The sequence below is a fragment of the Triticum dicoccoides genome, chromosome 3B, assembly GCF_002162155.2.
Source record: "Triticum dicoccoides isolate Atlit2015 ecotype Zavitan chromosome 3B, WEW_v2.0, whole genome shotgun sequence".
Classification (NCBI taxonomy): domain Eukaryota; kingdom Viridiplantae; phylum Streptophyta; class Magnoliopsida; order Poales; family Poaceae; genus Triticum; species Triticum dicoccoides.
The window spans coordinates 8,193,741-8,205,948 of NC_041385.1; the positions used below are offsets into that span (position 1 = coordinate 8,193,741).

Below are 12,208 nucleotides of genomic sequence, written 5' to 3' on the forward strand. Positions count from 1 at the left end.
CCACCCCGGCCGCGATGCGCCCTGTCAGGCGCCTTTCTCGGGCGGAGCAGCTCGAGCGCCGGCACTTGGGACTTTGCTTTAACTGTGATGCGCCCTATGACCCGGGCCATGTCTGCCCGTGCCTCTTCAACTTGGAGACGACCGACGACACCGAGGATGACACACTGGAGGATGGCCTCGGTGACCCAGCCGCCGCGGAGCCCGCGCCTGCACCTGCGCCCGCTCCGGCGACAGCCCTCGTCGTCTCGCTCCATGCGCTGGCCGGCATCCGTGATGAACGGACGATGCTTTTACCGGTCACGATCCATGGCGAGCATCTGGTGGCCCTCCTGGACACAGGTTCCACGCATAACTTCCTGCCGGAGACCACCATGTGGCGCCTCGCGCTACAGCCGACAGGCGGGGAGCAGCTGCGGGTCACCGTCGCTAATGGCGACCGTCTACTCTGCCATGGGCTCGCCCGCGACATGCCCATCACTATCGGCGACGAGCACTTCACCATCACATGCGCCAGCATTGACTTGGGCTTTTTTGACTTCATCCTCGGCGTCGACTTCTTGCGGACTCTCCGTCACATCCTTTGGGACTTCGATGCCCTGACGATGACCTTCTGGCGTCTAGGCCGCCGCATCCGTTGGGAGGGCATTGGAGGCACCCCGGCGACGCCCCCGCTCCAGCTGGCCGCGGCCACCACCACCGAGGCCGAGCATCCGATGTTGGACCACCTCCTGCAGTAGCACCGTGATCCCTTTGAGGAGCTGCAAGGCCTTCCGCCGGCCCGGGTCTACGACCACCGTATTCACCTCCTGCCAGGCTCGGCACCGGTGGCCGTACGGCCCTACCGGTATCCTCAGCTGCAAAAGGACGAGTTGGAGCGGCAGTGTGCACTCATGCTTGCCGCGGGCATCATCCGGATCTCCACGTCGCCATCCATTGCACCGGTCCTCCTCGTTCACAAGTCGGACGGCACGTGGCGTTTCTGCATCGACTACCGCACCCTTAATGCTCTCACACTTAAGGACAAGTTCCCTATCCCGATGGTCGACGAGCTTCTCGATGAGCTGCATCCACTGCACCGGTCCTTCTCGACGAGCTTCTCGATGGTCGACGAGCTGGATCTCCGGTCAGGGTATCATTAGGTGCGCATGCACCTAGACGGCATTGCCAAGATGGCGTTTCAGACTCATCACGGCCACTTCGAGTTCTTGGTGATGCCTTTTGGCCTCTCCAACACCCCGGCTACCTTTCAGGCCTTGATGAACGATGGCTGCTGCCCTACTTACGTCGGTTTGTGCTCGTTTTCTTTGATGACATTCTTATCTACAATGCCTCTTGGGCAGAGCACCTCCAGCATGTGGCCATCGTCTTCAACGAGCTTCGGGCGCATCATCTTCATCTTAAGCGCTCGAAGTGCTCGTTCGGGACGCTTTCTGTCGCTTACCTCGACCACGTCATCTCGGCCGTGGGGGTGGCCATGGACGCCGACAAGGTGGCGGCCGTCGCTGCCTGGCCGATCCCGCAGTCTCCGCGGGCTCTTCGCGGATTTCTGGGCCTTGCGGGGTACTACCGGAAATTCATCCGGGAGTTTGGCCTCATCGCGGCCCCGCTCACGCGCCTTCTCCGTCGCGACGCCTTCTCTTGGGATGAGGAGGCCACCACAGCGTTCGAGGCCCTCAAGGGGGCCCTCACGATGGGTCCCGTCCTACAGATGCCTGATTTCGACCAACCGTTCACCGTCGACTGTGACGCCTCCGGTGCGGGGTTCGGTGCGGTCCTTCATCAGGGCGATGGACCCCTCGCCTTCTTCAGCCGGCCCTTTGCCGCCCGCCATCTTAAGCTGGCGGCCTATGAGCGCGAGCTCATTGGCTTGGTACAGGCAGTGCGTCATTGGCGGCCCTATCTTTGGGGTCGATCCTTACGGATCCGTACGGTCCACTACAGCCTCAAGTTCATGCTGGATCAGAGGCTCTCGATCGTGCCGCAGCACCAGTGGATCAGTAAACTCTTCAGGTTTGACTTCACTGTCGAGTACCGTCTGGGTCGCCTTAACACCGTCGCCGACGCCCTGTCTTGGCGTGACGCCGACGCGGACGATGGTGCGGCTGAGGGGGCGGCCTTCTGCATCATCACCGGGCCCTCCTTCGCCCTCTTCACCGACATCCGGCGGGCGACAGTGGCCGCGGCTGACGCACTCCTCCTTCAGTAGTAGCTGGCTGCGGGGGAGTTGGATGAGCCGTGGCGCCTCGCCGATGGCTTGCTCCTCCATGGGCGCCGGGTCTTCGTTCCGGCACACGACGATCTTCGTCATCAGGTGCTGCGCCTTGCCCACTCGGCGGTCCATGAAGGTGTGCAGAAGACACTCCATCATCTCCGCGCCGAATTCTACATTCCAGGTGATCGTGCCCTGGTCCGTGACTGGGTACGGTCTTGTGTGACGTGCCAGCGCAACAAGACGGAGACTCTATGGCCGGCTGGCTTGCTCCAGCCTTTGGAGGTGCCGTCCCAGGTCTGGGCGGACATCTCCATGGACTTCATCAAGGGCCTCCCCAAGGTGGGCGGCAAGTTCGTCATTCTCACGGTGCTTGACCGTTTCTCCAAGTATGCCCACTTCATCGCGCTCGGGCATCCCTACACGGCAGCGTCTCTCGCTCGGGCCTTCTTCGACAGCATTATCCGTCTCCACGGGTTCCCATCTTCGATCGTCAGTGATCGGGACCCCGTGTTCACGGGACATGTGTGGCGTGACCTCTTCCGGCTGGCAGGCATTCAGCTCCGCCTGAGCAGAGCTTTCCACCCTCAGACGGACGGCCAGTCCGAGGTCGTTAACAAGGTGATTGCCATGTATTTGCGTTGTGTCACAGGTGATCGCCCTCGCGCATGGGTGGACTGGCTATCGTGGGCGGAGTACGGCTACAACACCTCCTATCACTCCGCCCTCCGTGCTACGCCTTTTGAGGTGGTTTATGGCCGGCCACCTCCGCCGATTCTTCCTGTTGATCCGGCCTTGGCACGGACGGAGGCAGCCGGTGCTCTTCTGCGAAACCATGACGAGATGCTGGCAGAAGCCGGCAACGCCTCCTTCAGGCCCAGCAGGTAGCCAAACACTACTACGACGACAACCATCGCGAGGCGGAGTTCACAGTGGGTTTTTGGGTGTGGCTGCGTCTACTTCATCGCTCTACACAGTCCCTGGACCCCCACGCGAAGAGGAAGCTGGGTCCTTGCTATGCCGGTCCCTTTGCTATCCTGGAACGCATTGGGAAGGTGCCTTACCGTCTTCAGCTTCCGGCAGGTGCGCGGATCCATGATGTCTTCCATGTAGGGCTGCTCAAGCCCTTCCGTGGAGAGCCACCCGCGGTTCCTCCAGCGCTGCCGCTAGTCACTGACGGGCGTCTACTTCTTGAGCCGGAGAAGGCGTTGAAGGCCCAGCTGCGTCGCGGCTCCTGGTACGTGTTGATTCAGTGGGTTGGACTTTCAAGGAGGACGCTACTTGGGAGCAGCGCGAGGCGTTCCGCCAACACTACCCCGACTTTCAGCTCGAGGACGAGCTGTTTGCGCAGGCGGGGAGAGATGTTATGACCGGCCGAACATACGGCCGTAGGAGGCCCACCGGGCAAGCTTAGCCCGGAAGTTATCTTAGTTTTTATTTCACATCGTGGTTATATATACAACTTGTAAGACTATTTTGAGATTTAAGCAATAAGACTATTTCTATCGCCCGGCTCCCAGAGGAGCCGGAAACCCTAAACCCTAGCCGCCGCTTGTCTTCACCGCCGCCGCACTGCGCGAGGACGGCGCCACGCTGCCGGCCGCCGCGCTCCAGCCCTCGCCCTCCTCCCTCGTTCCCCTACAACCTACGTCCGAGATCGGGAAGAAGCCTAGCTCCTATCATCAGCCGTTGTGTGAGAAGAATTGGCATGGCGGTGCTAACTGAATGCCAGGAAGTTGCTCTAGATTTTTTAGAAATTCTCGATCTGTTTATATGCTATATCAAATCAGATCTGCACCCATTCCACCAAAACGAACCCTTGTAAGCATGGTTTTTGTCTCGGTCTAGAAGTTATTTCGATGTTTACAGGTCTGAAATAATTGTTGTAGAAATTTGTTTGAGAGATACGGGGCTTTATTTGCCCTGGGAGCGAGGTTGCTGCTGCTGTCCAGTTCTTTTGTAGTTGTACATATGAGCCAGAGGACCGTTGTTCTGGCAGCGGCAGCTGAAGATGCGGGTCTGGACGGCAACGAGTCTACAGTCGAATTCAAAATTGGATTCTTAGCTGTAATTCTCTGCTGGGCTTTGAAGTCGTCTTGTGCGTGTTTTATACGACTGAATGTTCTTGCCCCCTGAGACTGATTGGTAGTTACTTCTGTCCACTAAAATTCCTAGAGAGCTATGACTGAAATTCATCTCAGCTGGATTGATCTCTGTCTCTAACTGAAATTCCAAGTTGCTGCAACGCTTATATGACTGAACTTGGAGTTTTTCCCCCCTTTTTGAACTTACCCTGAGACTGAGGCTGCTACTGATGTCCACTAATTTTGTAATGGAAGGACTCGTCGTTTTCGCAGCAATTTACTTGATGGTGATGATATTGGGCCTGGAATTTTCAGAGCAAGTCTACATTGCATTCATGATTCTCTGCTGAAGATGCGGGACACATACGGCAGCAAGTCTAGAGTCATACTCCTAATCGCAAGAACGCATACGGCAGGAGGTCGCACTCTTAGCTTGCAGTTTTTTGCTGGACTTCCAAGTCATTTGAATGTTATTTATATGGCTGAAATTAACGCAGATTAAATTGGAATACCGTGGCAATTTGTTCTCGATCTACAAGTCATTTGACGTTTTACATGTCTGAAATTATTGCTGTAGAAATTTAAATGACAGACAGGACTTTGCTTGCCCTGAGAGCAAGGTGCCCTGGGTGCGAGGTTGCTGCTGCTGTCCAGTTATTTGTAGTGGTTCATATGAGCCAGAGGACTCGTCGTCCTCGCAGCGGCTGTTTACTGCTGAAGATGCGGGACTGGGTGGCAGCGAGTCTACAATCACACACGTAATTCCAGAGATAAGTGCACCGCGACTCTGACTGAAATTCCACAACTCAATTTCTTACCCTGAGGCCGAGGTTGCTACTACTGTCCACTGATTTGTAATGGTCCAAAGGACTCATAATTTTTGCAGCAATTTACTTGATGATACACTGACCCGGACCGGGACGACAACAAGTCTACAATCACGTTCATGGTTGTAACAACTTGGCCGTAGAAAAAAAAATGTGAACACGGCAGGAGGTTGCATTGGCAGTCGATACGAATTCTTCTGCTTAGCGGTCATCATCGTCTCCATACACTGACAAGAGCAAGAAGAGTAAGTTTGCTACAGGAGGAAGGAAACATACTACAGAAATTTCGACTTACAAAAGACTGGGGGCTACCATTTTACAAAGAATGGCAAATGGTTCACACTTACTACAGAAGTTTTGACCTACAGAACACCATTATACATTTCTCTGCATTTACAGAAGTTTTGGCTACACAAGGGTTTATACAGGAGAGGATGGGGCAGCAGAAAAATATCATCACCAACAGCTGTCGAAAATGGATTTCTCTGCATTTCTTACATCATGTTTTGGTTTGCCTCTGCCTGAATCACCATCATACATTCTGTCAACCATACACGTATTCATGCCAACAATGTTTTAACGGCAACCGCAAATAACACTTCAGCTTTCACAAGTTGTTATTCATATATTCGGATAATATTTGTCTTCCAGAAAGATGATTACATTCTAGATTCTACTACCACTTAAGCAATTGGAGTTATATATCCTCTTTAACTGCTAGATTTTATTACATGTTTCCACATAGAAGTTCATAGGACCCGGGAAACATAAGAATCTGAGATCTCATCCTCCTCCGAGATCTCGGTCAGCTCGGATAACAAAGGGTAAGAATCCGGAACAACGGTGTGCTCGTCGTCGCAGAAGAATGGCCTGGAAGGCATCTGCAGGCCATCGAAGCCACCTTCCAGCATCTCTATGACCTCACTCATTGTCGGCCTGTCATGCGACTTCATCTGGATGCACCATAGTCCAACCATGCACAGCTTCCTCTCCAACTCATGCCTGCCAGCAACGGGAGATATCTCACACACTTCTTGTTCAGTTAGTCTATCATACACCCATGACGGGTAGTATGCTTGGCTCAAGTTCGCTGCATTCGGATCAGCGTTCCTTCTTCCTCCAGCCATCTCCAACAACAGCATCCCAAAGCTGTAAACATCAGACTTGCTCGATATGACCCCAAAACTCCGGATATCATCTCAGGAGCTATGTATCCAATAGTTCCCCGTAGGACTCTCGATGGCACAAAACTCTAGTCCCTTGGGTACAGTTTGGCGAGACCGAAATCAGCAACTTTTGGGACAAAATTGCTGTCTAGAAGGATGTTGTGCGCAGGCCCGTATCACAAGCAAGTGCAGGGTGTGCAACGGCACAGGGCCCCATAAAATTTTGGGGCCCCCAAATTTATCTTAAATAGCAATTAACAACGTTAATTAAGAGGATAATGAAGGAATGTATAACGTCCAGTGGAACCTCCTAGCTTCCAACGCCAATTAGTACCCATCCTCTCACTCTCTAATACTAGCAGTTAGTGATATTAATCAACGTCATGTTTGATTAGAAAATTTCGCATGCATCATAATCCAAAGGGACGTCTTCTCTGTTCACCTTTCAACAAATCACTTTGCAAATTCTTTAGAGATATTTGAGGTAAGAAATGGATCCATGCGCTCTGCTGTCATCTATTTAGTTTTTCTTCCCATCATCCATCGCTCTTGTGCTATTATTCAGAAGATTATGTTTATTGTATGCTAATAAATGAGTGAGGCTTTTTACTTCTCAGGCTCCACATTTATTTATTTATTTCAAAAATTGACATTTTTTAAGATAAAAAATGAATATAAATACACAAGTACTTGTAGATTTGTGCAAAATTTCATTGTGAAATACATTTTGGTATGAGTTGTACAAAAAACAAATCTCGTATGTACTTTATAGTGGATACTATGTGCAAGAAATACAAAATTTTGTTATTTTTGTGCACCTCGCATAAAACGTATTTTGGCATTAAACTTTACCGAAAAAGGGTTTTCCCCCGCTTTATATTATAAAGCACCAGACACACAATCACAGGGTAACTGCCGGGGCGAACGGCACAACAAGCCCAAAGGGAAAAAGAAGAAGAAATACAAGCCAACAACGGCAGCTCGACAAGCACAAATGATCCGCCACTGCTGCGCCCTCCATCGGCGTCCCACCACACGCCATGGCACTGGCCCGCCGCATACCAAGCAGCACCTCCAAGAAGGAATGCGACGCCAACGACGCTGCTGCCCGGACGAGTCCTAGGGTTTCCCCCGACATACGGAGGGGAGCGGGGGATGGGTAGCGCCGACGCCCTTCAGGAAGGAATGATGGCACCCTCAGGTGTCACCGCATCGGAGCCGGAAGAACCGACAGAGATTTCTCCCGCATCCCCAAGCACCGCTACCCACTCGAACCGGGGCCATCCAACCATCAAGCCACCCGCAAGCACGCGCCACCACGGTCTTGGACACATCCACGCCGCCCCGCTGTGAACACCACCACGAGGCCAAGGAGGCCGGAAAGAAGCGCCAAGCGATGGGAGGAACCACACCGAAGCCAAGCGGGAGGGAACCACCTCCCCCGCCGACGTGCGGGAGGTCCGAGCCCCCGGCGACATCATGGTCGCCGCCCGGACGTGGCAGCAGAGCACACCAGGCCACCCTAGGCCCGACCAGGTCCACAACGGACCCGCAAAGCCCCGCCGGCCATGTTGCAGCAAGCCGGCATCTGCGCCGCCCGCTCCCAGCCGTCAACGTCGCTCTCCCGCCTCCTGGAGGCCATGCCGCCGGCCCATCCCGCCGCCGGCCCGCCCAAACCCAGATGGGGCCCGAAGGGCCCAGATCTGGGCCGAGCGAGCTGGGTCAAGCCGCGCCACCCCGCCGCCAATGGCGACGCCGTCGCCCAGTCGTCCACCCACGCCGCGCCGGGATCTCCGCCGCCACGTCGTACCGCCGCCGCCGAAGAGCACCTCCCGGTGCACACCGCCCCGCGCCGGGGAGCACCGAGAGGGGAAGGGCAGGAGGCCGCCGCCGCCAACGACCCAGGGGCCAGGTCCGGCCGCGGGTGCCGGCGACGGCGGCGGGAAGGGGGGCTCTGGAGGAGGGGGGGCGCCGGAGCGCGGCCGGTCGCCCGCGGGGACGACGTGGTCGCGCGAGAGGAGAGCGGGGGGAGTTCGAGCCCTGGCATTAAACTTTACAAAAAGTAGTATACATCCATAGGTATGTGTGTATTCTTTGAAACATAAAATTTCAAGGTAAATGTTCAAATTTCGGGTTCCATGGAGTAGTAATTTCCGGTTAATAATTACTATCATATTGACTTCATAATTAGCATTTCCATATAAAGGCCTAATTTCAAATTTTGCACCGGGCCCCCAGATTCTTAGGTACGGCTCTGGTTGTGCGGCTTGATGTCAAAGTGAAGAATCTGCATATCACAAACTCGATGCAAGTATCCCTCTGGCAATGCCCAGAGCAATCTCATTTAGCTTGTCCCAAGAGAAACTCTTCTCGGACGAGAAGATGTACTTGTTTTTTTTTTTGAACGAAGGCTCCAGAGGAGCCCGACTTTGAATTAACAAAGCCATCAACCGGCCAGGGATTACACAAGGCCACCAGTACAACCAACACGGAACAGAAAGGAAAAGCTACAGCCGATACAGAGTGTTGCCCAGCAGCTTACAAGCACCAAAGACTACAAGCCCTACATAAAAATCCTAAAGAAAGCTCTAGCGTGTAGTCGACAGAGTCCTCCAAGTGAACTTGAACCAGAAGAGCGAACAGAGAAGAACATCAGACGGCGCTAGTGCCGAACGACACAGGACCGCACCCTCGAGGCAGAAGAATGGCCTGGAAGGCATTTGCAGGCCATCGAAGCCACCTTGGCCGTTGTGGCCCTGTGTGGGTCATTGTGACGGTTTTCGTTCGGTTTTTCGCAAATTAACCAGACAACTCTACTTCTTTATTAATGAGAGAGGCAAAACTTTTTCCTCCGATTTGGAAAAAAAAACGAGAGCCTGTAACGGGATTAAGTGAGAGTTTATGTTGTGCTTGTCATGATAGCTGCGTGGACAATGAAGTTTCTGTCGTGTTGTGTTTCAGAAAAATGAAGCATTGCCACTCCGTGCTTGCTTGCTATCAGTGTTGATTAGTCAAACAAATAGTAATAATAGATGGCTTCATTTTCCACAACGGGCACATGACTGGACACAATTGGATTTGGAACGAATTGACTCGCTTTCTTGTGTCACATCCAGAAGACCAACTGCATTTCTTCTTCTTTTGAGTCAGTCAATGCCATCACGACCATATAATTGTATACAGCCAGCAGGGAGTCCTTTTTTTAATTTTGCAACGGCAGGGAGTCATCTTCCTAACCAGTTATTCTATCATATATATACATGTGTGGTTTTCTGAATCAGTCTGGCATGGCGAGATCTATCGCGTTCCACTTCCACCATCTCACTGTCCTTAAAGCCTTAACTGCCTTGTTTCTGTTTGCAGTTCTTGTTCCAAATCATGTTCAAGGGCGACATCATCGGCATGACTGTCCTTCTTTTTCCTGTGGCCCTTTTAGGAACGTACCATCTCCATTTCGTCAGGCAGGTGATCCACCCTGGTGTGGTTTTCAGTCTTACGAGCTAGTTTGCAGTGATACCAGGGCTACAATTCGCATCAACAATGCAACATATCATGTGTCCCGCATCAACTATACTGTTTCTTACTTCTGGGTTGTTGATGCTGTCTTGGATTTACCCAACCGGTGCCCTCTTCCTCAGTGGAATCGGCCTTTTTATGAACACAAATATGGTCCATATTACTATCCCCCTAAAGCTGAATTACTGCCTCTTGCATACAGTGTCGCTAGCTTTGTTAGATGTTCTCAGGAAGTAAGGAACAATGGTATGTACATGCCCGTCACTTGCATGAGCACCAGCCATTCGTTTGTCTATGTGTTAACTGGCATATACTCTGGTGCTGTTGGGAGCCTCGAGCCTTCTTGTGGATATCTGGCAATGACTCCTTTGGGTAGTTGGGTACCGAATGCAAGTTATGCAGGTACCATAGAATCCATGAAGAATGGATTCGCTCTTCGATATCGTTTCACTGGAAGGGGCATCACTAGGTGCCTAATGAGGTTTAGACGGTGAGTTTGGTATAGCAATTTTTTCTATTTGAATCCTGTACACTTTAGTTTTTCTTAAGTTCCATTTCCATATCTTGCAGAGGGCTTGGTGAAGTGAAAACTGTTAAGGATTGGTTTGTGTTCCTTACTACTGCCGACCTCTTTTTCGAGGCATGCATGCTCGATGCTCTTCTAGCTCAAGTACCGCACAACAATCTTTGGTACTCCCGTATGATAGCTGTTGCCTTGTGGCTCGTGAAGTGGATTGCTGGTACGTCAGATTTATATATTATTACCTCTTGATGATCCAAGCTATTGTATTGCGCCTCATTCATACTGTCATAAAATGAATGAACCTGTTTTTGCAGTGCTGTGCAGGTTCGTGTTGGCACCCATGGCTGTGTTAATTTTCCTTGGCTACAAGTATTTGAAAACAAGGGTAACCATTGATGCGGTCGAGAAGTTCCTCCGACTGCAACAAATGCTTGGTCCGACGAGGTACGCCTACACCGACATCACCGCAATCACAAGCCATTTCAGAGATAAGCTGGGTCAAGGAGGCTATGGATCCGTATTCAAGGGTGTGTTATTGCCAGGCAATGTTCATGTCGCGGTCAAGATGCTAGATGGTAACTCCAGCTGCAACGGGGAAGACTTCATCAGTGAGGTCTCCACCATCGGTAGGATCCACCATGTAAACGTGGTGCATCTCATGGGTTTCTGCTCAGAGGAGATGAGGAGGGCTCTGGTATATGAGTACATGCCTCAAGGTTCTCTCGATAAGTACATCTTCTCCGCCGAGAAGAGCTTCTCCTGGGACAAGCTTAACGATATAGCTTTGGGCATTGCCAGGGGTATTAACTACCTGCATCTGGGTTGTGACATGCAGATTCTCCACTTTGACATCAAGCCGCACAATATCTTGCTCGACAACAATTTCATCCCAAAAGTAGCTGATTTCGGTCTCGCCAAACTATACCCAAGAGACAACAGTTTTGTGCCATTGAGTGTCCTACGGGGAACAATTGGGTACATAGCTCCTGAGATGATATCTCGGAGCTTTGGTGTCATATCAAGCAAGTCTGATGTTTACAGCTTCGGAATGCTGCTGCTGGAGATGGCTGGAGGAAGAAGGAACGCCGATCCAAACGCAGCAAACTCGAGTCAGTCTTACTACCCATCATGGGTATATGACCGGTTAACTCAGCAAGAGGCGGGTGAGATATCTGTTTCTGTTGCTGACATGCATGAGCTGGAGAGGAAGCTGTGCATTGTTGGACTATGGTGTATCCAGATGAGGCCTCAAGATCGTCCGACAATGAGCGAGGTTGTAGAGATGCTGGAAGGGGGTGCCGATACCTTGCAGATGCCTTCCAGACCATTCTTTTGGGACGAAGGGCATGCCGATACTGATGATACTTACCATTTGTCGTCCGAGTTGAATGAAATCTCCGAGGAGGATACGAGTGAAAATATTGATGAGTAATGTAATAATGTATGATGAAGTTGAAGCACTTCGCTTGCAAAAGGCTGAAGTTATGGTTGTATTAAATAATTGTTTCCGACTCATGTGAACTTTGATGCTGAAGCATGTCATAGGTACAATAGGTAGCAGCTCGAGGATGGAGGGGTAGTACTTCCAACTGCAGCATCCATGATAGTAAGGTTCTAAAATGAAATTATTGTTGTTTATGGAAGACATGTATCTATTATTACGAATCTGAAGATATTATTAGGCACAGTAATATATATCTTGTGGAATCTGGAGTGACATTTGCATGCACCTGCTGTGAAGAGACAACACTGTTAATTAGCATGAATGTTGCCGTGTAAGTAATGCATTTTGTCATGTGTATCTAGTGGAAGACAGACATGCTCATTCTAAAGAAAATGCAGATTACCAGCTGCAGCTAAGTCGGTATAAAGTTATTAGCACT

At 51.5% G+C, this 12,208-nt stretch overlaps 1 protein-coding gene and 1 pseudogene across 1 annotated transcript; one reads left to right on the top strand and one right to left on the bottom strand.

The window, feature by feature from the left end:
* Positions 1-5,826: 5,826 nt before the first annotated feature.
* Positions 5,827-6,446, bottom strand: LOC119274320 (rust resistance kinase Lr10-like). Its single transcript, XM_037554999.1, has one exon. It carries the CDS (start codon positions 6,260-6,262, stop codon positions 5,870-5,872), a length of 393 nt encoding a protein of 130 aa, XP_037410896.1. The 5' UTR covers positions 6,263-6,446; the 3' UTR covers positions 5,827-5,869.
* A 3,023-nt stretch (positions 6,447-9,469) lies between these two features.
* Positions 9,470-12,034, top strand: LOC119274313 (annotated as a pseudogene).
* The last annotated feature ends 174 nt before the right edge of the window (positions 12,035-12,208 follow it).